This window comes from Rousettus aegyptiacus, unplaced genomic scaffold (assembly GCF_014176215.1).
Source record: "Rousettus aegyptiacus isolate mRouAeg1 unplaced genomic scaffold, mRouAeg1.p scaffold_m13_p_2, whole genome shotgun sequence".
Lineage (NCBI taxonomy): Eukaryota > Metazoa > Chordata > Mammalia > Chiroptera > Pteropodidae > Rousettus > Rousettus aegyptiacus.
The window spans coordinates 25,385,845-25,411,697 of NW_023416295.1; the positions used below are offsets into that span (position 1 = coordinate 25,385,845).

Genomic DNA, 25,853 nt, shown 5'->3' on the forward strand with positions numbered 1-25,853 from the left:
CTCTTGCACATGGCACTACTCGCCATGCCCCAAACAGCCATGCCCTTTCACTCAGAGAACTCCTTCTGCCTAGATGGCCCTTCTTCACTCTCTTCTCTGCCTGTGAAACTCCTCCTCATCATTCAAGGCACTTCACAAATGCCATGTCCTCTGAGAAGCTTTTTAGAATCCCCAGATAGAATTAACTGTTCATTTTTTTTGACAATCATTAATGGAACATCTATGCTGATGTTTAGAGATACAGAGATGAACAAGACGAGAAACTGTCATAGTCTTGTGGGAACAGAAATGTTATCTGATAAATTACCATACATTGTTGATATTTCCTACCAGGAAGTTGTCACTGAGCTGGAAGAACATAAGAATTGATGGCTTGATAGAAGGATATGAAATGGAAACTAATAACTCAAAGTTTTCCAGGAAAAATTTAATGCTAGTAAACTGAATAGCCAGACTCAATCACAGGTCTGTCTGCCAGAGCTCAAGCTTAAGACAGTGGTTAAGAATGTGGGCTCTGGAATTATATCACCTAGTTCAAATCCCAGCTCTACTACTTATTGATTATTAGAACATACTTAACTTTCCTAAGCTTTTTACTCAACTGTATAATGGGAACTATAACAGTGCTAATACCTCAAAAACACTGTTATATCAAAAGAGACAATGCACACACAAGCGCAGAGCCTTGATATGGTAAACATTCTATATAAATTTTAGCTTCTTTTATTATCATTAATAACTATTACAATATACCTTCTTTTCTGTAACACTAACATTTTGATATATTCTGTAACATTATAAATTATTTTGGAACCTCATTTCCTAGTTTGCAAGATGGAGAAACTGCCCTACATATATAATAAGTCTTGCATTATGCCAGGCACATAATAAATAGATGAAAATATCTGATCTCCGCAAAGTTAAATCAAGATTCAATATACATTCTCCTTTGCTAATATGGGCAGTAATCTAGGAGTAAGATAAACGAACCTCCTACAGCAGTGGTTCTCAACCTTGGAATTCTCTGAGGAACTATTAAAAATTCTGACATACTCCCACATCCACAGATTCTGATTTAATAGGTCTGGAGGTGCAGACATATTAAACACTCCCTAGGTGATTCTAATATGCAGGCTGAGAACCAGGTCCTAAGGTCTAAGATAGCAAAATGAGTCAGGCAACAACCTTTACATTCAGGCACACTCAAATAAGAAAGCAACCATAACATAGTTGGTTATTTTTGCTTTTGTTTTGCCAGAAAGAGCAAAGAAGAGCTTATTTGGTTTTCATGTTTTGAAAGACTTGAACTTAACAGAGATAAACCAACTTTCATCTCTTAGAAATCTCTCCAGATTTTTACGTGTTCACTTAAGAGTCAATTTTTAGAAAGCAAAACTTTTCATTGTGCTTTTCCCTTAAGGAATAATTGGACTGGTTTTTCAGAGCTGAAAATTGTTATCACTTTGTCTCGGACAGTGTTAAAATCAGATAGAGAGTTTGTAAAACATGTCAATGCCCAAGGCCACATCCTAGTGTTGTACCTTGGGATTTTTCCCCCTTAAAAACAACTTTATTAAGGTGTAATTTAGACACAAAACACAAGCATTTAAGTGGAGGGTCCGATTAGTTTTGATAAATGTATGATCCTATAAACATGACAAATGTATAATCACCACCACAATCATCACATACAGCATGCCTGTCACCACAAGGTTTCCTTATACCGCTATGCAAATTCTCTCACCCACCAGTACTGGTCCCTGAAAATCACTACACTAGGTCTTTTGCATTTCCATGCTACTTTTAGAATCCCCTTGTCAGTTACTATAAAACAGACTTCTGGCATTTTTATTGGGATTGCATTCAATTTATAGATCAATTTTGGGGAAAACTGATCTCTTAACAATAATGATTTAAGAACATATCTATCAATTTATTTAAGACCTTTATTAATTTCTCTTGATGTTTTAGTTTTCATCATACAGGTCTTACATATATTTCATTAAATTTATCCCTAAGTATTTCATTTTATGTTTTTACAAGTTGGTTTATAAATTTTAATTTCCAATTGTTTATTGCTAGGATACAAAATGCAATTAATTTTGTACATCGACCTTGTAGCCTGCAATCTTGCTAAGTTCACTTTTTAGCTCTACCAGCTTTTTTGTAGATTCATTTTGATTTTCTATATGTGATCATATCTTCTGTGAATAGACTACATGATATTATCCCACATATCAGTTGCTGTTTTTAGTGTTTTTCTCTATGCCTCATTTTGCATAGTTTTTACTGTTGTATCATCAAGGTTGCTATTCTTCTAAAGTGTCAGTTTAGATATTGTATTTTTCATCTCCAGAAATTCTATGTGGGTTTCTCTTTTTTAAAAATATATATTCCACTTCTCATGTTCTTGATTTTCCTTTACCTTCTTGAACATGTGTGGCATTTATAATAGCTATATAACAGCCTTGTCTGGTAATTCCACCATCTTAGTCATTTCTGGGTCTGTCTCTATTGACCAACTTTTCTTTTAGTTATATTTTTTTGCTTGTTTACATGACTTGCAATTTTTGGTTGTATGCTGATACTGTGATTCTTACTTTTTAGTGCATTGGATTTTGCTGACTCCTTTGAACAGTGTTGAATTTCCTGGAGTTCAATTAAGTTACTTGAAATCAGTTGGATGCTTTCAAGGTTTGCAGTTAAGTGCTAGGGCATCCAGAGCAAACTTCAGTCTAGGGCTAATTTGGCCCCATTACTAAGGGGACACACTTTTGAGGCCTTTTCTCAGTGTCTTGTGTATTACAGGGTTTTTCTAATCTGGCTGGTTTGGGAACATGAACTATTCTCACACCTGTGTATTTCCAATAATTTTTCTGCCTACTCCTTTCCAGTGGTTCTTTCTCCAATTTCAGGTAGTTTCTTGACCACATGTACGAATCAGTACTCAGTCAGACTCAAGGGGACTTTCTACAGATCTCTAGAAGTCTATCTTCTGTCTTAGTGTAGCTACCTCTTCTCTGTGGCTTCCCAAAATTCTGATCTCTCTCTTTCTATGCAGTGAGACCCCCAGGCTTTGTTTGGGTTCCACCTGGAAACTGCTTCCAGGTAGCAAGCCAGGACAATCACAGGCTCACCTTATTTGAATTCCTTCTCTCTGGAGTCATCATCCACCACTGCCTATTGTCCAATGTCTGAAAACCATTATTTTTTGTATTTTTTTCCTAGATTCCTAACTGTTTTAGGAGAGACAGTAAATCTGATTACTATTGCTCTATCTTGGCCGGAAGTAGAGTCCACGGTTTCTTAATATAAGTTCTCCAGGTGATTCTAATGCGGGGTCAGTTTCGAGACCCACTGAGTCAGTAGTTTCGATTTCCTTTACAAAAATCTCCTTCAAGACAGCAAACTTTTTCCTGAGCTGATTAGTCTTGATGAGATTTGAAAGCTTGTGTCACAAAAGTTCCATGTCATGGTTAGCTAATATATTCAGAGAAACTTTTCACTAAAAGAAATGCCCAATACTGCTTTGTAAAGAAACTAAGAAACCATTATGCTTTGAAAGAGTTTCATATGGAGACACTTAAAGTGAAATATCTGAAATAAGATGCCACAAAAGAATGCTTTATAAACCATGGGGGTAGCAATAATGAATAATTTGGAAAAATCACCCTCTTTCTGAGGCATTCCAGAAAAGCCCCTTTTTTTTTTATTTTGTGTTACAGAAACCATTCATAAAATGCATGTTCAACAGGAACAATACATAACTATCAATAAAAAACAGTCACAGAATTTTACTAGCATGACTTCCCAAATCATGGAATTGGTAAACTAAATTAATATGAACACAGATGTAAATACAAACAAAACTTTACTTATTAGTAAAAAATAAGTAAGATTCTCTTCAGTGCCAGTAAATTTCATTTCTATATAGAGATTTCTTCCCATCCTTCCAGATATCCCTCTGAAACTTACCCTTTTCCAAATAAGACCTTGGAGCCCATGGAGGGTCCTCTTCAGCGTAAGGATCACTATACTCAACCACAGCTGCCTCCTCCTCTTCATAATCTTCTGGGGGAGGAGGGGGAGGGGGGGATTCATCAAAGGCTGGTTCTTCCACAGGTGGTGGTGGTGGTGGTGTATCTGAAACTAAGAATGTATCAAGCTGATAAAAATACTATACATTATACAAAGTTCAATATTTCCTATCTATGCTTTTTTGTTATGGAATATAATATAAACAGGACTTGAAAATAATCTTTCAAAAAATGAGTGAGCAAGGTAAGTTCCCCAACTGACTAGAATGTTCCAGTCTCCAAGCATAACTTTCTTGCTTCCCTATGGGTTAGTGCTTATGAATGCTGAATAAAGTTTTGCCAAAATAATTATTAACTGAGCATCTGGAAACTGTTTATACTAATATATAATCGCTTCTTCAAAGAAAGAGATCAGTATAATATAGTTTGGGTTTACATGATATTCAACAAGGTCTGGTTTCAGGAATATTAATAACTGGGAGATTTATAACCATATTTAATTTATAACAAATTAAAATAAGTCAAACGAAGTCAAATTTTAATAATCTACTTTCACTGAATTTTTTTCTCAATCAATTTTTTTAAAATAGCATCTTACTAAATTAGCAGGGCAGAATCACAAACAATTCTGGGTAACTTCATCCATGAAGATATTTGTGTTGGTTTTGTCTCCTTATATACAGAATTTCAACTAATTCAGACTAGTTTATGATGCAGAATTTCTTAAGGCTAAATATCCAAGAGTGATTTAAAATATTTTAAATGTCTCCTTACTGAGAACTGCTTCCACAACTCGGGTATCAATATATAATAATGTCAAAAACATCTCCAAACTCAGGAACTCAAAGCTTTTAAAATGCTTGGTACATACTTGAGTATAGCTCAATGAAATAAAATGAATAAAGTAAGCTATATTTATCGGTTGCCCCATTTTAATGAATAGCATAAATTCTCTTCTAAGGTAACAGTATTGTTGCTGTGAAATTCTCTGAGCAATCCTGTTTATTTTCTACTTATCTAAGTCTACTGATTCAATCAAATGTATTTTAGAAGACTGCTGATTCCTGGTGAAGACTATCCATATCAACATCTCTGCCCTATTTCAGTATTCTTCTCATCTGCTGTGCCACTCTGTACTTATCAACTTATCTACTTTATAAACTTTAAGTCTTCACTCATTAAAAATTATTTTTAGTCCTAATGTGTTTTTAAATAAATGAAACAAACAAAAAAATGTGATTTTTAACATATACTTTATGACAGATTATATATTGTTTGGGTAAAAATCAATATTATATATTGTCTGCATTTCTAAGGCTAAGAGATTGATTTCAAACAATTTCATAAAACCATACATCTGAAGGAAGTCTGTCTCTCAAAACAGTCACCCTACAAAATTACACTACAAAATTACTCGAAAATGATGCCACTGCCTGTTTTTACCTTTTCTTATAACTGCCTCAGAGCCAGTTTGATAAGACTAACAAAAGCTACCATTTTATTTAAAACATTCCAATTATTCAGCTAGCACTTACATCATTTCGTTTAATCTTTACCTTGGGAGGTGGTGTTTTTATCCTCATTTTATGGATGTGGAAACTGGCTTTCCAAGATTAAGTAGTCCTACAGTAATAAGTGGAAGAGCAGGAATTTGGACTCCAATGTTTGTTATCTTAAAAGCTTATAATACTATGGGATGAGAGAAATCCAATAACTTTAATGTTTCATTATTATTCATTCAACAAACATCAACTGAAGGTCTACTATTGCTAGGTACTATGCTCAGCACTGGGGATAGAGCAGTGGGCAAAAATCTTGTAGACATAGACAACCAAACTTTCATTTATAAGTAAGTGCAGGAAGTACTTTATGTCATTATGGAAAACACAGCAGTTGACCAAACTTCTTACAAGGGTCAGGAAAGGCTTCCTGAAACCTGAAGGATGAGTAAGAGTTAATGGCCAGGGGGAGGGATGGAGTTGGGGGATGGGTATTTCATGTCAGATGTGAAGAAAAAAATCAAAAAGTTAAGAAAGCAGGAACCCTCCTTCGAAGAATTAAAGTTCAGTAGAAAGAGGCATGAGGAAGCTGAAGAGGACTAAGCAGGAAGGGCCATGCAACAGTCTGAACAATATGCAAAGAGTGACAGGGAGCCATAGACGGGTTTTAAGAAGAGTAAGAATACAGCTACCAACTTACTGTAGTACAACTGGTTCCAAATAATTTCAGACCTCTTTCAAACGTAATATAGTGATTATTTGCTACCACAGTGTATCTTCAAAGTTATGTATTTGAAAGCTATGAAGATAACCCCAAAATATAAGTATATATCTTTCTAAGGTGAATGTTTTGAAGAGGACAATGTGTATTTGAATGTATGTCCTGCTATGTCTGTAAAATCGGCCGCACACCTCATACACAAAATTTCTGACTTTCATACATTTTGTAGGTGATAAATGTACTTGACTATGAAAGGCACCTGAAAGAGACAATGAACTCTCAGTCCAGTAAGACTGAATTATAACCAATTAAAATAAAAGAAAGGTGTCAATAAAAAGGTGGCATTTAATTAGCTGGGAAAACACAAAAAAAGAGAGACAAAAAGTGTCTGCTATGTGTCAAATGCTTTTCTAAGTGCTAGGGAAACAGCTCATAAACAAAACAAGCAAAAAGCCCTGTTCTCACGGGGCTCACATTCTAATCTAGGCAATGCCCATCTCCAAAGCACCAAAGAGTTTTAAACAACTGAGTGCAAATACTTCTATCCCACTGGTGAGGCCATCCCTGTTATGACATGCATACCCTGGGCTACTTCGGACAGATGATTAAATCTTTGATTAATGTAATTCCCGTTTTCAGATTCTATCATGCAACCTTATGATTATGATGTGGTTCCTCATGTTGACTGTTCACAAGACGAAAATCCATCTCCCATACAGACTATGTTCACTGGTCTCTGTAACAGCAATTCCACACTGAATGCTGATACAGGCTTCCTGCTTTATAGACATCAGTTTCCCGAGCTTCCTTAATACTTCCCTAGGAGAAGACTCAATGTGTCAACAAAATCAGTTACCTGAGCCTCCATGGCTCAACACTAGACCACTGGCCAGTGTGAGTTCACTGCAAATCTATGAGGCTTCTTGGGAAACAAAATTTGGCAGTTTGGTCCCCATGGTATGGCCACTTTTATACCTGGAATCACAGAACTGATGAAAGATTCTCAGACCAGCACAAAACCCTAAAACTCCAGTGATAGGAAACTAGAATACTACTTGTCTGAGCATCCCAGAGAAAAACATGGGCTACCTGGTGATTAGGCAGCATCTCATCAGATGTGATATTTTCTTACATGTGCCTTATTTTATATTTGTCTTTTCTTCACTACCAGATTTTGAGTTATTTGAAGGCAGAGAATTTCATCTTAATTAGTTTATCATCCCTACTAGCTGCTCATACGGTGACCTGTTCATAATATTCAAATATTTAAAGTACTGGTGAATGACTATTTAGCCAATCATATATAAATGACATTTTATGTCTATAATCTGATCTACAGCATAAAGAAGACATAAACTTACTATTTTCTTGGACTCTGGCCACAAATCCCATTAAAGGTAACTGAGGAGTTACCTGTAGAATGGAGGGAGGAGGAGGAGCAAGAGATACTGCAAAAACAAAAAAGGTGTGGAGGATAAGGGGTAAGGGCGAGTTACATCAAAAGGAAAGGATAATACAATAAAACGAACATGTAAGGAGGGAAAGCACTATGCACAAACATTTTACAAGATATTTTAAAGATCCTCTTTTGAGGGATAATTTATTAACACACAAAACAAAGTATTAGGGGAGTTTTAAGGAAGTTTCAAAAAATTACAACAGGAAGCATAAATCATATACAGATCTACTCTAACACATAACAGCAAATTGATCTTTTCATATCAGTAACAACATGTCTTCTCAAAGAATTTCTTCAGATTACCATGAATAATTTACTTTCCTAGATTTTACCTTGATGATTACAAGTTTAATGTTCATCAGTACAAGAGAAAAAAACAGTATATTCTAACATCCTGAATTTAGACTTTTCAAAATTTCATTAATAGGCAAATTGATTGATTCTTCATTCATTACTTAAATATTGACTGACTTCCTAACTAAGTGACAAGTACTCTGCTAGGAAACCAATATCAAAATCATTCTGAGACGTATGTGTCATTAAAATTTTTCACAATCCCAATTCAAACAACCAGCTCCAACAGGTACAGTTCCTCCCTGACCTTACAGAAAAATGCTGGCCTCATTCCAATCACTGTCCTCTCTTCCTCAATGTGTCTTTCCTTCATCTGAAACTAGTATCGTATCTAGTACTAGTAAGCCTTCAACAAATACTTAATGTATGTATATACGCAAATAAGCCAGGTATGTGCTGAACAATTTCCCAAGGTTAACTCTGCAGTTATAGTTTCCTTCAGAATATCAAGGTATAAAGTATGGCACACATCGTATGAAGAGAGAACACCTTTATTAGCTCCAAACTATAGTTAGGACTAATAAAACTAAAAAGATAGATGAATAAAAGTCACTGCCCTCAAAGAGATCACATTCTACCTGGCAGCAGAAGACAAAATAGGAACCTTAACCCAACGATATTTGTAGCAATTCCATGCAGGTGGTGATGGCGTGATGTGAGGGCGGTAGGAGCAGTGGGGGTGGAAGTAGTGAGGAGGGCTAAACAGAAATGACCTCTGAGCAGGTACCTGAAGAAAAGGAGTTTGACAAGCAGACAAGGACGGAGAAAGACAAGATGAGAACCAAGTGAGGGTAAAGGCTTAGAGGTAACCAGCTTGCGGGACTGGAGCTGTTTCCATACAGCTAGCCTCGGATACCCCAGAGAGAGAAGTACAAAACCAAAAAAGGTGAGTGAGTGGATATGAAATAGGGAAGGACCTTACATGTTAGGTGAAAGAGTGCTTAGTGGAAAGAAATTGGACTTAAGTGTCACTCAGTGTCAAATAACCTGATTCATTCTTTCCTTGATGTTGGAACAGCAAGTCAATTAACTTCTTTGTACCTAATCCATAAATGTAATATTAAAAAAAAGGAAATGCAACCTACTTTACAGAGTGGTTGCAAAAAATAAAAAAGGCATGCAGAAAGTCTAACCCAGGGCCTAGCATTAAAAAAAAAAAAAAAAAAATTCAAGGCAGTAGAAACAGAAAGAAAAGGAAAGAACTTGGTAACTGTTGAAAAAGAGTACCTGGTAACTAAGGATTTAGCTAGTACAATGAAGGAAGGCGATAGCTAAAGATGGTTTTTACATTTTTAGCCTTCACAACCACGAAGGCAGAAGTGCTGTGAACCACATTAACCATGTTAATAAGAAGTACAGGGAAATGGGCTGGTGAATAAGCATGTCAGGGAGAGACAGTATATAATAAATAGGGTGCATGAAAGTGACTGAGGCATAAATATGGAAAGCAACTTGAAAGTTTTGGGTTGAGAGATACAGAGCTGCAGGTAAATGCAGGAAGAGTTAAGAAGATAATCCTGAAGAATATCTGTATTTAAAGGACAGAGTAGTATAATCCTAGAAATTGGTACCTTTCCCTAAGTCATACTTCTTGGTAGTAAATCCTTAAGTTGTATGTCTGTCTCCCACTCCCAGAGGCTTGAAGCAATTATTGATATGTTTGCAATACCCTGTGTTTCCCAAACTGAGGTAAGAATAAGACACAATAAACAGAGGAGGTAGAAGAGACAAAGCAGATAAAACAGCAGCAAACAGCAACTGGCGCTAGAAAAGTGGAGATTATGTGTATATTCACATCAAATAAAATAAAAGCTCTTATCCTGTTCATACCCCTACAGACTTCCCCCGCAACGGAAAAGTAAATTTCCCACTTAAGTCACTGTTTCACATCCAAAAAAGACCTCTGGAATTCCATAAAATGAATGATTATGTGCTTAACAGAATCATCTTTTTGTAGGTAGGCTGACTTTATTATTATTATTTTTAAGATGAATACATTTATTTTTTTTTCTAGTTCTGAAAATGAAAATATGAAGTCATTGTGGTTTTAAGTTCACAGACAGCAATCCCAGATCTCCCTGAAACAGAATTATTTTATGACGAAACAAGTTAGATTTTTTTCAAAGCCAGTCCAATGGATGTTGAAAATTCAGTTCCAAATGGAGTTTACAAAGGTCCCCATGAATTCTACTTATTTTTGCTCGGGACAAAGCTTTTATATGATGGTCCAAATTAATTCGGATACTACAGAATTTTCTTTCTGGACCAGAACATCCTTCTTTAGACTAGATTTATCTTCTTTAGAGTTAAGTTGAAAATGAACTCTCCTAGAAGAATTTAAGCAAGATTTTGATATGAAGATTTGTTTGCAATATTCAATTCTAGTCTTAGGCATCTCGTAAACAGTCAAGAACAAGAACTATAAACTTTTCACTCCATTTAGCTAAGGTGACTCTTCATATAACAAGATCCTTTACCCATAACCACCAAAAGATCTCCAAACTTAGAGTTCATAATATTATGTTCGAAATCCACAATAATGAAGTTAATATGAAGACAGGCTCACCAAGTGACTGGCATTTACAACACAGAGCTCTTAGGTAGGACGGCTGTAAGAACTACAGCTATGTGCACATAGCAACATGTAGATACATAAACAGTAAAAGGTTTTGCAAACAAAACTTAGAGGATGAGACTATACTGACAAAATAGTCTTTCTAATCATGACCCTCCTGGTGATTATAAAATGCTTTTGGAGCATAATCTTTGAGGCTCAGTGTTTTCAAATGTCCAATTCAAAGAGTTTGGGGAGAAAAAAGACCTTTACATCTTATTTTTACAGCTTTATAAATGCTGAGAAAATTAGGAAAAATAAACATCAAATACTACCACTAACACCACTACAGAATATCACTTTTAGAGGCTACATTTAATTGACAGCCCATTCGAGTTGAAGGAAATAATTTAAGCAATTTAAGAGTGAAATATTTTCTAGCATTAATAACAACTTAGAACAAGGAATATTTAAAAATTAATTTAGCTAATCATATTCAGTAAGGGGAGCATTTTTGAAGAAAAGAATATGGTTCTCAAATAATTACCAATCCTATAGTCTCAGAAGGATTAAAAGAATTGGATCATTTTTGTTATTCCTCTGCAAGTAAAAAAAAATTACCATATACTATTATGCCTAGAAAAAGTAGCAAATTAAGACAAGTTTAAAAACAGAACTTGTATTTAATAACCAATGTAAAGTGTCTTTTTGATTTACCTGGTCATCTAAAAATATACTTTTCAGTTGCTTTCTTGCTTTTTGTTCTCTCTAAACATTCTTTAACAAATCCTAAAGACTGCCTAAAATGAGGATTTACAAACAGCCTCTTACTACTGCTCTTTGTTACACTTTGCTAAAGCCCCACCAAATCTGTATTCTTCTGGGGATTTATGATAACGCTATAACTTAATTATCCTTTTAAAGTGCTATAGCTTCTCTTTTGCAATATCACCAAGTCAATATTGTTTTTTTTTCTTTTTTCTTTTTTTCAGTTGCTTTTCATGACATTCAGCGTTTAAAGAATGACATTTTCCCTGTGTCAACACCATACTCATTCAGAAATTCCTCCATCTATTCACAGTCACATTTCTTGGAAATAATATTCCATCTTCTTTGTGAATTAAAACCTTTTTAAAAAGTTTTTGATGTAAGAAGATACGAACAGTAAAATGCAGGATCAACTTCTACCAAAGGCCCGAGTACTTAAATATCACATATTGATTCCTTATTGTTATGAAATTTTCTTTACCACCAAGGTGCTTCATATTTATATTTAAAGTAAAAACTTGTGATTAGCCCTATTTGTGTCAATGATGTTCCTTGCTGCTGATAAATGGTACACTGATGTTCCTATTTCTTTGGCTGGATTAGATTATGAAATAATGAGAATCAAAGAGGTTTTAGTTATGCCCTGATCAGTGTTCCTTTCATTAATTTGTGAAATAATCACATTAAAAAAACAATTATTGTGCTCCTAGAACTTGGCAAAAGACACTGGGTGTTCCATATTTTAATTCCTATGTTGTAATGCCCTTTTTCAAACTCAAACCAAGTATAATAACAGTGCTACTAGATCTATACCTCACAGAAAAGCCCACTGAATTACATTTGTATGAATCCCAGGCTGCCGGCTCACTTCTTGAGAAGCACACATAAATGTCAAGCCTCCAAATGCAAAAAAATTTGCTTATAAAACACACACCTGGGATAATTTTGTTCAATCAGGTTATTAGCTACTTGAGAAATCACAACAAATTTTCTCATTTTAAATATGAACAGGGACCACTGTAAGTGGAGTAATACAAGAAACATAATAATCTAGAGCAAATAAAGAAGCATCTAATTAAGCCATAAAACATTGGTTTGCAAGGCATTATGTCCTGTAAACAAAGCTTTTCAAAGAATGTGATTTAGTAAAAAAAAAAAAAAAAAAAGGAAGAAGAAGAAAGAAAGAAAGAAAAAATTTTAGAGAAAGCACTGATTAATCAACTAAGAGAGCTGTAGTTACTCTCTTTAAACAGTTACCAAATCAGAACTTAATCAGGAGGAGCACACGGAACAACTCAATTGTCTCACACATTATGCTGAAGGCTCAATAACCTCAATTCATTGTATCATTCCATAGAGTATATTACTTTCAAGTATATTAAAATCAAATTTACAAAGAAAGAAGTATTGAAATGGATATTTTAAACACATTTAAATATGTGGTTAAATGACCTTCATATAATTTCCACCAAAGGGTTCTCATAAGACCCTTACATGTACAAAGCATGAAATATCCTTATATGTACTTTCTGTATATCATGCACAGTTGGTTCTAAGCTGTTAACAGTGAAGCATCTTTTGTCTCCATTACAGAACCAGGCCATTTTGGACTGACATCATTCTTTCGAAACTCTTCGCAAAGATAAGGGAGGGCAAAACAGCTCAAAGATACAATTGTCTTGACTTCTAAGAGGGCCAGGGAGAGAGCCTACCTTCAGAACTATGAAGCAACCCACATCTAAAACTAAAATTTAAAAATTAAAAAATAATGCATTTAGAAACAAAATAGATCATATACAAATATAGGTTTAGAAAACATGATTTAAAAGAGAGTGTATGAAAAATACCAACAGATTATCAAAATTAAGCTCAAAATGAATTACAAAGAACGGCACAGCCAAAATCACTGTGATTGAAGACAGCAGCAGTAAGAGTACATATATTTCAAGTGAGGCAGCTGGTAATCATACTACAGGGTGCACTGCACTTGGTTAGACTAGAAATATTGCATTTAATTTTCAAGAAGGACCCAAAACAGTGAAGTAATTTGAGTAAAGGAACAAAGGATTCATTCCACATTCAACAAATAATTACTGAGCACTATTCCTAGGATATAACTGTATAAAAGACGGACAAGGTCTCAGGCTCTCATGTAATTTACATTACAATGTGGGCACCCTCCTCCCCAACAAAAGAGAAGACTTGGGAAGGTAAGAGAAAGATTTTTTAAAGTCTGAAGGTAGGTAGGATAGTACAATAGAAAGGACAGAGAACTTAAAGATGATCTAAGTTCAAATCCTAACTTGACCATCACCTCAGCCTCAGTTTCCTCACCTATAAAACACTGATGAAAGTAATCGCATGATTGTAAGACTTAAATAAGATAATAAATATAAACACATTCTTTAAACTGCATTTATGAAGAAGGATGATCAAATTTCTTCCGCACAACTCCAAAAATATAATATTTCACCAAAAGATAGTAGCTGTAGCAGACAGAGTTCAGCTCCATAAAATTAAGAATTTAATCAAAGATAAAATGGGCTGTACCCTAATATTAGATGGCTTACTGGCCTCTTGATGAAAATCCAAAACCACAGTGAATTGACACACCATGTCCACAATAGTCACAGAGTCTAGGATTTGCTCTTAGCCTCTTTGGGAAGAAGTAAAAATAAGTATGTATAGTACTAAATATGTGCCAGATTGTTTTCTGTATACACGATGCAAGTGAAAGATGATTGTTGTAGCTGAATCGATCTGTCCAAGTCACAGTTTTCCCATCACAGGTTTGGTATGAGAACTGAATAAGTATAACTGCCTAGCACAAAGCAGCTTCAAAAATGTCATCTCTCTTTTATTTGTCAATTATAAACTCTTTCCATGTACACTCAATTTTCATTACCTGCTACTAAGACAGCAAGGATATCTGGTTAAATAGGCAGAAAATATTGTTTACCGCAATATTATTTTTTTAAAGCAAGTAATCACTAGCATATCAAAAAGATTCTGTTCAGAAAAATTAAATTTTACAACTTTATATGGAAACCATGTATTTTTTTAAAAAAGAAAAAGTGGAAAATAGGGTTATTAGCAATTTCTGTTGATTCAAAAAATAGTACTAACCACCTCCCATATGCTGGTTTTTAATCAGATATATTCCATAGAATACAAAAAATAGCTAACCTGGATTCTGGCTATAAAAAGGTCCTCCGTTCATCTGATTCTGAAGGCTTGTTTGTGAAGTTATGGAAGGAGGGCGTCTATAGGGCAACGAGCCCCCTATTGTTGGGGGAGTATGGCGAGAGGCAGGTCTATTCATGCTATAGAATTGGACAGGATGACCTGGAAAAGAGAACATAAATTTGTCATTAAAAGAAAATTACCTCAGACAACGAAATACTTTAGGTACGATGCTTGACTCTTAAAAAGATTATTAAAAATAAAAATGTTTAGTTATCTAACAAATGCAAAGTGATAGTCATTGCCCAGCTGACCCTGTATCAAAGTGCAAAAGAAGGAAAGTAGATAAATAAAATTATGATTAGGTTTGGAAAAGCTAAATAGTTTACTAATATTATGATTTTATTAATTTAATAATTTGACACAGTTTCAAAATCACCACAATTAAAATTTATGGCTTACTTCTTCCCCCGCAAAAAAGACAATCCATTAAACACTAAAAACTAAACTTGACAAGATAAAAATGACATTGGGAAAGCAAAAGAAAAAATGCTTGATGTACAGTCTTATTCCAAATTAATAATAATAATAGTACATTTAAGGTAGCAAAGCTATTAAAGGAAAAAAAAATATTTCCAGCAAAAGGCCAAGTGACATAATTCTAAATCAAACACATCTTTATTCGATCAAAGACATCCATGTTTAAAACTAGATTATTATTTTGACTTCAAATTAGTTTAAGAAATTTACAATTATAAAAAAGCTAATAAAAAAAGTGAATCAAAATATATCTCATTTTTAATTTCATCCTTGAACTTGTACATATTTATCATCAATTTCACTATATTTTTGCTCTCTGAAAATACTTTAATAGCTAATGACAACTGAAGACACTCTTTCCTAATCTACCCAATTTCCTAATGCAATCCAGTTCCTAAATTTTATTTTGACTCCACCCCAACTTAAAATCACTCAGTGGAAGGCCTACTATTAGAGACAGACAGACAAAGCACTAGGGAATCCCATGAGAAGTCACTCCATCAGGCAAGAGTGGGGAGGGAAGAGAAGGAGATGGGAGAGGAGGGGAGGACAAAGAGACAAGGAGAGAAGAGGTGGTGGTAAGAAGTGTCAAGGGAAGAAAGGGGGGAGGAAGGCGAGAGGATAAAGGGAAGAGAAAGAAAAGGAGGAAGGGCACAGGAGAATGGAAGGAAGGCAAAGAAAAAAAAGCACTTTTGATGATATTTCATCTTATTCATGATTGTAAAATGGTTTTATGTGACTAAAACTGGTCTTCAGGAACTCTGTAAATTTATCCTACTTGAATTCGTATGAACTCATATAAAGAATAACATAAAAGCACTGCTATACAATTTAATCTTCTTACATATGACAATATCAAAACCTAAAAATTAATTCTGTTGCATAAAAATCTTGAGTATTCGGTTTAAACATAATCCACTATCGAGTCTCCGCAACCACAATGAAAAATGTAAAAACATAAAAGAGACTGTTTATACCATTAATAGGCATTTACTTTGCTTTGGATTGAAAACCAAAAGAAAATAAAACTACAGTTTAATTACTATAGACCTAACCATATAATCTAAAAAAAAAAAAACTTCTGCTAGAAAACAGGACAAAATATTTATAACCTTATGTAAGGTAAGGAGTTAGTGAATATGACACCAAAACCACAATCCACAGAAAAAATAAATTCAGTGAACTAGACTTAATCACAATGAAGAACTTCTGTTCTTTGAAAGACAATATTAAGAGAATAAAATGTCACAAAATGGAAGAAAGTATTTGCAAATCGTATAATTAACAAAAGACTTGTATTCAGAATATAAAAGAACTAAATAAGAAAACAAGCAACCCTATTTTAAAGGGGGTGGGGGGTGACAAAACATTTGAACAGACATTTCTCCAAAAGATAAACAGATGGCAAAGCAGCACACGAAAAGATGTTCTACATCATTCGTCATTAGAAAAATGCAAATCCAAACATGTCGTACACCTATTAGAATGGCTAAAGTTAAAAAAAATGACAATATGAAGTGCTAACAAGTATTCAAAGCAAGTGGAAGTCTCACGCACGGCTGGTGGTGTGCAAAATTGTACAGCCCCTTTGGAAAACAATTTGAAAGATGAACTTTCCATACTACCCAGCAATTTTACTCCCTAGGTATTTACCCAAATTAAATGAAGATTCACACTCATACAAAAGTCTATGTGTGCACATTTATGGCAATTTTATTCATAATCACGCACAAATATAAATAATTTAACTGTCCCTGAGCTGGGAAAGGGACAAACTGTGCACATCCATGCAGTAGAACACCCAATAATAAAAAGGGGCAAAATAACAAAGCATTCAACAACACTGGTAAATCTCTAATGCTTTGTGCCAAAGCACCAGAACCAAAAAAAAAATATCAAGTGATTGCCAGGGGCTAGGAATTAAAGGGAAGAACTGACTACACACAAGGGGCATGGAGGAAATTTAGGGATGGCAGGACTGTTCTATATCTTGATTGTAGTTGTGGTTACATCATTGCCTACATTTCAAAACTCACAAAATATAAACTAAAAAGGGTAAATTTAACTGTATATAAATTATACCTTAATAGAAAGAAAAAACTACTTGGTGATTCAAAGACGCTGTTTAAAAAAGATTATAAACATATAAAAATTGTTATTGAGGCATTTACTATCTTGCTTTTTGATAAAAAAAAAAAAACCTAACTATAATTATCCACTCATACAATAAATGTTTATTCAGTGCAGACTATGAACCAGTACCTGTTATTAAATTATAAACATGCTGACTCTTGGGTGGGAGTGAAATGGCCTTTCTGGGCCTACAATTAACTGATTTCAAGATGTACTCTTTACCCTATTGATGTAAGAGCATAAATAGATTTCTATAACATCACATCACATCACATCACAACACAACACAACACAACACAACACAACAACATAGTTATGTTATTTCTACATAACTATGTAGGAATCTAGTTATGCTCTTGCATAACCAGTCTGGCCTAACAGAGTTATATGAACATTGAAGAACAGCCCATGTTTACATTTACCCACTGTAGAAAGCTTTTCTTAAAAAGTGCTATTATAGAAGCTATCCCATAAAACACCATCCAAAAATCCATCTTAACTAAAAGTATCTTTTAATATTTAAACATCTGGTTATAGCAGCAGAGCTGAGTATACTATGAAGTATTTGGCAAGCTACAGTGATGTGTGTCCAAACACATTTTTATAATAGATAAGAACTTATTTACTGATCACCATTAACTTTATAAAAATATTTTGTAGCAATTGAGCCCTTTTCTCCTTCCGTAAAAAAATAGATTTTAGGTTGCAATTTCAAAATACTAGAACAACAATCAACCTTAAGTAACACACAAGTAAACCTGAAATTCTTAAAAAGTTCACTACAGAGATTTTGGGACTATTATATCAAATATTTCCTATAAAATATACTTTAGAATTCTTGTCATAAACTATTCTTTCTGTGAATGACAACCTATAACAATATTCTAATGACGACTTTTCAAAACTGTACAGAAGACAATTCCATACTAAATTCACAAATCTCTAGTAAATGAATTTCAAGGAATAAAAATGTATATTTATGCTACTCTTTTGGAAAGATGTATGGGAAATTTTATCCTGATTTCCTCCAGATACTCTACTCTTTGATCAGACGCCATTTTCTAGTTAGTACGTTCTTCTTCATGTTTAAATAAACAAACACAAACAAACAACAATCACAAAGCCACAGTTCCAGGTAGGATAAGAAAGAGCCAGATGACTGGATTTGCCTCTCAAGGAATAAGCCAGTACTCACCTGCAGGGGGAGTGGAAGAGACAACAGGGGGAGTTGGAGAAGTGAAGCCGTCAGCAAGGGTCTGGGCACCCCCAGCAGCGGCATCTGGGGCAGTGGAGGAAGGGACAGTAGCAGGAACAAGAGGGGCAGGGGCAGATGCAGAAGTAGCAGGAAGGGGAGGAGTACCAGCAGAGCCAGCAGGGGCTAAGGGGAAAGAGGAGTAAGAGGCAGCATTAATGAGGCAGTCCCATTAGACAGGATTAGTAAAGGCACTCGAGAACTAATGTTAGATATTCAAATGATTAACAGTAACCAAAGAATAGAAGAGAGTGTTAAAAAGGAGAGAGAGAATGAAGCTCATGTTAAAGATTATCAGGTTTGCAGCAAATAATTCAAGATGCCAGGGTGATGCATAGATTTTTAAATTCATTAATAACGAGCATCCCTTTTTACCTGAAAGCCACTACTCTGAAAGAAAACTGCTCTTTTATATTGTAATCTTTAGCGTAACATTCTGTAACTAGCATATGAAACTAAACATAATACACTATGAAACACCAGTATTCCATTCTGAATTATACGAGTCAGAAAAATAAACATATATTCCAAACATAAATATCTTAACAGGTAAAAAAAGCATTTAGAAAAATCTCTTTTAAATGATTTTTAAAGGGTATTATCTATTGGAATAATTAATTAAATATGTAATAATCCACCTCTATGTCTTTTATGTCATGCCTTTAAAACTAAATTTTAACTTTGGTTTCCTCAGATTAAATAAGCACATTTCTCTGTTTCAGAGAATAGAGGTAACATTTCAGAGACTATTAAGTTCCAACAGGCCATTAAATTTAACTGTCGAAACTTTGATATTTGTCTAATCTTTTGTTACAAATATGATTCTCAACACTGAGTCTCCAATGTGTCCAAAAGCACACACTGTTGTAATTCTAGCTGGAATTAAACATATAACTAATATCAATGTGGTGCCTGAAACCTCAAAGCACCAAGTGAGCCACAGCACCAAAGACATAAAAGCAAAAACAAGTGAGATGTGTGTGGGCATACAGTTACAAATGGGTTAAGATAACAAATGCGTAAAGATTTCACAACATTTATGGAGTCCTAAAGATAAACCCTGATTATAAAGAAAATCCACTGTAATTAAATCAGAGTCAAATTCAAATTCAGAGAGGATAAGTGAAGATGAAGCACCATTCATATTTTACCTGGAAAGACACTTGGAGGAGAGGGAGTAGGAACGGCAATGGGAACGCCCACACTCCCACTTCCACTGTTCTCCCGACTGCTGCTCCGACTACTTGGGTGGCTTCCTCCACTACTCCCACTGCTGCTGAAGAGATAAGAGCCACCAAAACAGAGTATATATGTATGTATGTATTAAAATATACATATATGTAGTAAGATATCACCAGTATCTCCCACAATTTTCTGAAATAATAGCTATAATAAAGATAAGCCTTCAACTTCAAATATGAATTTCTTAAAAAGTAGAGGAAAAAAGATGAGTTCAAGAAATTTGTTTGGATCACCTTTTAAGAAGCATGTATTAAAGGAATTGAGAAAGAAAAAATTCTCCATAAAAATAAGTGATAAATGGAGCTTAACAATGTTACTTAAAAATATTACTTTCTTTTACCCCAGCTTAATGCCTGCCTGGAAAAACTTCTTTTATAATAAAAAGCTTTCCTAAATAGAATATTTGATTAATTTTATTTGTAATGATATCTTGATATATACTAGCTCATGTTAATGTTTCATTGTATATAGTTTTTCATCTGTAAAGTTCCACCAAAAAACAACTTAAAATTTCCAACATCTGGTTCATAACTTTTTTTTAGGTCAACTATAACTATTTATTTTGTAGAGAAGTTTTCACTTTAAGCTGTCTAGTTTTTTTGTTTGTTTGTTTTGTTTTTTTAATTCAACTTCCTGACTGCTCGAAGTTACATCAGAACATGAGAGAGGGAGAATCAGATGAGGTTTGGGGGAGTAGAGTGAGGAAAAGAACTTAGTGCTTGGAAAATGAGAGAGATTTAAGTGAAGTTATCTAAACAAATTATGGTACTAAGACCATCACATTTTGCACTGAGGTAGAGAAAATACCTGTAAGTTCGATTTCTTTGATTCACAGAAGCTGTCCTCACAGGGCTCTGCTGCGAGGGAGCCATATTACGGGTTGGGCTAGGTACGTAATCATTTGGTACCACTGGAGGACGCACTGGCTCCAGTGTGCGATAGGGGGAGTGCCGCCTACAAAAAGAAGAGCGTATGTATTGTGTGATTAGCAAGTTTCGGCACAATAAATGCAAAGAGTTGCCAGTAGTGAAACACAATCTGTACTCAGAGATAGAAAAATGTGTTTTACTATAACCCAGCTATCAATTTCAGTCTTTCCTTAAGTGTCACTTCTCTACCATCGGGGTTTTGATGAGTGTTGTTATTTTTTTAGTCTCCAACCTCATTTCCCAGTGCTAATGTAATTTTGTTTATTCATTCTCAGAGAGTACAAAGAATATTTTCCCACCAGGTAAGCTAATGTTTTACAGACTCTCTTCTTTTCTTATATGAGTTCAAATTATTTTAGTACCATGTCAAAATCTCCCAACTGCACTGCATGAATGCACTAATTATCTTCCTCACCCCTCTCTCCCTAACCTAAGATATTCAGAGGGTACATGACCCTCACACTGATAATCAATAGCAACTATTACCCTGTATTTCCCTTTCTACATAGTAAAACATAGATATCAAACTAGATCCACACACAAAAAGACACAATTTACTCTCCTCCCCTTCCAGTCTCACCTCACTTCCTCCTTTAACTTTCACCTCAACTTCTCTTACCTTTTACCCTCCCCTCAGTTCAATATTTAAAAGGGAAAGAAAAAAAAAAGACCACTTAAGTCTTTCTACTTTTACTTTGAACTGTAAAGTACAAAACAAGCTGGATTTTATTAATGTATTTCCCTTTTCTCAAAATGTCTCCTTTTAAAGGAAGAGAGTAACAGTAAGAGGAAATATGATAGGAAATAAGAGGCACACTGGATCATTCATTATTAAATTAGTTCTCATCTCTAAATTTCCAAATTCTTTATGAAAATGATAAATACTCAACTGACATTTTGTAGACAAGCTTCTAGTCTTTAAAAGAAAAACTGGGATCTCAAAGATGAGAAAATTAAAAAGCTTTCTTTTCCTGGAATACTGTTCACTTGACCTATGAACTTCACAATAATTTGCTCACCCAAAAGTTCCCAAGGTTCCTTTAAATACTGCTCTCCTGGGCTACTCAATTTATGGTTCATTGATTCTGAATGAAATCACTTTGAAATGACCCTGTCCACTCTACTACCCTCAAAATCTCCTTTCACAAATACATACGTATATTAATAATTAAAAATAAATAAGGGGCATTAGATGAGATACTGGGTCAAGGGAAGAAAAAAAGTATTTTAAAAAAAGTTTTGGTATCTCTGAAATTATGGTGTAAATATAAAAAAAAAAAAAACATAAAAGAAAGTGATTAATTTAGAAACATCTGATTTCCAGACAATTTTTCCCGGATGACAAAAATGTTCTATTCCGATCCAATAAAAAACACTTTGCTGATTGAGAACTATACAGTGAATGCAATGATTAAAAACAAGGTGAAGAACAAAGGACAGAAAAACAAAATGTGGTGGCTAGGCAAAGATTGTGTGAAAAAGCCAGGCTATGACCATCAACCAGCTTGTGGTGCTCAGAGATTCTAAAGATTCTGCAGAACCCTTGCTGATAAACAAGGAAAACAAATACTCGTACATGAGTAAATCTTCAAAAACGGAGAGTAACAGAAAACTTTATTTACTAGATAACACAGTGGATTATTTTGCTAACAATCTTGACTTAAAACCTAACAAAATCTTTTTGGTACTATACATGACAGAAATGCAGACATTCCACAAAAATGAAATAAAACAAATACTTCCTCTTGATCTGATTCTCTACTTACTCCTGTACTCTACCAGGACTCTACCATACTCTACCATAACATCTAAATTCTACCCTGAGGCTTAAATCTTATTTGATTTACTAAATTTGTTTTCTCTAAGCAGAATTTTTTGTCCACCCAAATAAAATCATCCTAGTCTCAGCTGGAATTCACTTTTATTCTTTTGTTTCCCACTGTCTTAACTGTAATTTCTCTTCCAGCATTATTCTCTTTTATATCCCAACTCATTTTTGTCCTGTCATGATCCACAGAGCTTGATTAGGTTGTTTTGTTTTGTTTTTTTGGTGAGGGGGCCAAAAACAAGATAGTCAACTAAAAACTTTTAAGCATACAAAATAAAGCCAATGTTTGTCCAAGTATTTTGTCATTATCTTATACATTTTTAAGAAGTCCAATTAATGCTACAGTGACTCTGAAAAGTTGACAGAGGACAGATATTACCCCCTTTTACAGATGAAAAAACTGAATTGTTAAGAGGCTGACTATGCAAGACCACAGGGCAGGAGCAGAGCTGGAACACAATTTTGGCCATCTGGTTTCTGCAGTACATTACACCCACTTGATCACAAACCTCAATAAGCCAAATTTTTATACTGTGATGCTACAGAAGAAAAAAGTCAAGCTTTTTCTGCCAAAAGTCAAATTTAGAGTCCACTTCTATAGGACCAAATTAAAGCTCAATATTCTCAAAACAACACAAACTACACAGAATTCGGTAATCTATGCAGTGTTCTCCAGAGGAATAGCCTGAATAATAGTCAACTATAATATGAAAGACTAAAAATTTTATGAAAATAAGAATTAAGAGTGCAGTTTATAATAAACCATGAACTAGGGCTAGAATTTTATCTCAAATTTGAAATTAGAAAAATAATTTCGAAACAAAATCTTTTTAAAATATAAAGCTGTTTCCCAGGAAAAAGCAAAGTTACACACAAAATAGATACTCTAGGAAGAAAATGCTCTTTTTTCAAACATTAAAATATTTAAATATATGCAGTGTTTAGGTTTCAACAACACTACATGAAATGTTTTTCACTTATTACTTAGTTACATACTCACCCAAGTGTCCCTTTCCCTGACATAGGGGGACTGGGGGGTTTCTGAGTTGGAGGTGTTGTGCGCGGCAGCCCACCCATCTTCATATTCTGGGTACTCACCTAAAAAATTTTCGAAGAAAACTCAACTTGTATGCAGTGAAACAAAGTGACCTTTTGGAAAATAATATTATGCTATTTAACAAAGGAGGGGAAGGTTTAAATAGGAAAAAAAAATTAGAGGCCATGCATTTCATATGCAATTTCTACTCTACAATTATTCTAGTTGTACTCAAAGGACTCTTCCTAATGTGAAATTTTCAAATGATTATAAATGTGTATGTAAAAACTTTATTTGCCATTAGGCCATCACACCAACAGATCACTGGTTAGACTATTTGATACTACATTCAATCGAAATTAAATAACTATAAAAACTTAAGATTTGATAAGTAGTAACTCAAACAGAAACAATAAGACCCTTAAGGAATTCTTTCTTTTTAAATAGCAAGTATATCATTAAAAAAAAACCTAAATATGTGTTTCCCAAATAAAATATGCAACTACAGTTTTGATTCATTAACTAGAGAATATAAAACAAAGTTAAATTGCAAGATAAACAGAAATTTTTAGTTTTTTAAAATAGTGGCTCAGCCTTACAATTCAGATTTATTTAATGTTCTTTTATGAAGGAATCACCTACCTGAAAACTGCCAGAAGTTAAGGCATGTTCCTAAACATCTAAACTAGAAAGGTAGGGCTCTCATTCAACTGTGAGCAATACAGGGGACCACTGGCAATGCCCTAGTTCCTGTGATAATCACACCTACTCAAGTCCCAAAATGAAGATTAATTCAGTCATGGGAAAGATGTAAGTAATACAGTCCTAAATCAGAGCTGGGCCATGACTTCTCGCTATTCCATTCCCAACTGAAAATGTAAATGTAGGAAAGCTGAGTAATATGGGAACAAGGATGCCACCAAAGGAGTATGTCAATATTACACAGAAAGCCATAGAAATCTGGGGATCTTAAAGAGCTAAGAGAAGTCATTTACAAATATAGCTCAAATGCAATCTCCGAGATTACCAACGGTTTGGAGTTAATGTTCAACACATAGGTTCATACCTGACCCTATTTTAAAACCCAAATATTTTGGACTGTCAAATATGTCAAAAAAGGACCTTAACTTCTCTAATAAGAATATGTGTATTTAAATTACTCTTGTAAAATGAAACTTCGAGATATTACATCACTGAAATCAGAATACATTTATAATTATAATTTTGAAATATAAATTTAAAAAATAAATCATAATTGGGTACAGAGCATTAAGGCGATTAAAATTTATTGGCTTAGGGCGGAGGTGGATGGGGTAAAGGGGGTCAAATATGTGGTGACAGAAAGAAATCTAACTGATCAGTGAACACACAATGCAATATATATATGCCTCACTGTTGAACTGCACACTTGAAACTTACTGGATTTCATTAACTAATGTCACCATAATAAAAAAAAATAAACAAACAAACAAAATTAACTGGCTTAAAAATGGAATTTTTTAAAATCCTAAAATACTACTTGTTATCTGAATAGGCAAGAAATAATATATCAAGAAACAAACTCTTCAAAAGAATAGCCCAGTGAACAAGTTGTGTGTGATGATAAAACAATCTTTAATGACAAATGATACCTTTGAAATGTCAACATTTTTAAAGTGTGGCAATTACTGATAATCCTTTTCTTGTTGCTCTTAAACGATAAATATAAAACAAGATGGTTATCATGTAAAAATTAAGATTAAGTTATCCTTGCTCCCCCTCATTAATAAGCAGAGGGTATACTAATCATATATAAAATGAAAATGCCAGAAGAAGTTTTTAAAAAATCAGTCCACATTTGGGAAAAATTTTAGGAGTAATACGATAAATAACCAATAGCTGTTAAAACTGTAAGTCTTAATTTATGATACCAGAAGATTTTTTAAAGTAGTAACCAAAGTCCTTTAAGCTCAACCTTAAACAACATAATACCCAAAGATATTTTAAGTGATGAGGGAGAAGTAAGTGAACCAAACACTAAACTACATCAATTTGCTATAAACAGGAAGGAAAAGGAGCAGGGATAGAAAAAGAATAAAAGAGAGTTTTATTCTATATATGGAATAGCTAAAATACTTGAAAACTTTCCAACATTGACTTAAGGTTTTGGTATGTAAGGTGTTTTTGTTTAAATTGCAGTATCTTCAACTTTTTTAATCTACTCCTCCCAAAATAATATAAACAATCTATAAAATCTGGTGGACATTTCTATAAATAAAATTTGATACATTTATGACATGTAGAATCATCAAATGATTGTATTTGATTAATGAGGTTTA

General features: G+C 34.1%; 1 protein-coding gene across 43 annotated transcripts in view; it reads right to left on the minus strand.

Moving 5' to 3' along the window:
• ABI2 (abl interactor 2) overlaps positions 1-25,853 on the minus strand; it is a 78,541-nt gene that overhangs the window by 6,742 nt on the left and 45,946 nt on the right. For 5 of the 43 annotated variants that reach the window (XM_036237821.1, XM_036237823.1, XM_036237840.1 and 2 more), the window contains 6 exons: positions 23,500-23,597; positions 20,550-20,696; positions 19,652-19,773; positions 14,579-14,737; positions 7,619-7,705; positions 3,976-4,149 (listed from right to left, as the gene is read on the minus strand). In XM_036237821.1, coding sequence (XP_036093714.1) covers positions 3,976-4,149; positions 7,619-7,705; positions 14,579-14,737; positions 19,652-19,773; positions 20,550-20,696; positions 23,500-23,597 — 787 coding nt within the window. Of the gene's footprint in view, positions 1-3,975; positions 4,150-5,814; positions 5,974-7,618; positions 7,706-14,578; positions 14,738-18,443; positions 18,627-19,651; positions 19,777-20,549; positions 20,697-23,499; positions 23,598-25,853 lie in introns of all 43 variants that reach the window. The other 38 variants (XM_016161940.2, XM_016161937.2, XM_016161941.2 and 35 more) reach the window with 16 other exon arrangements.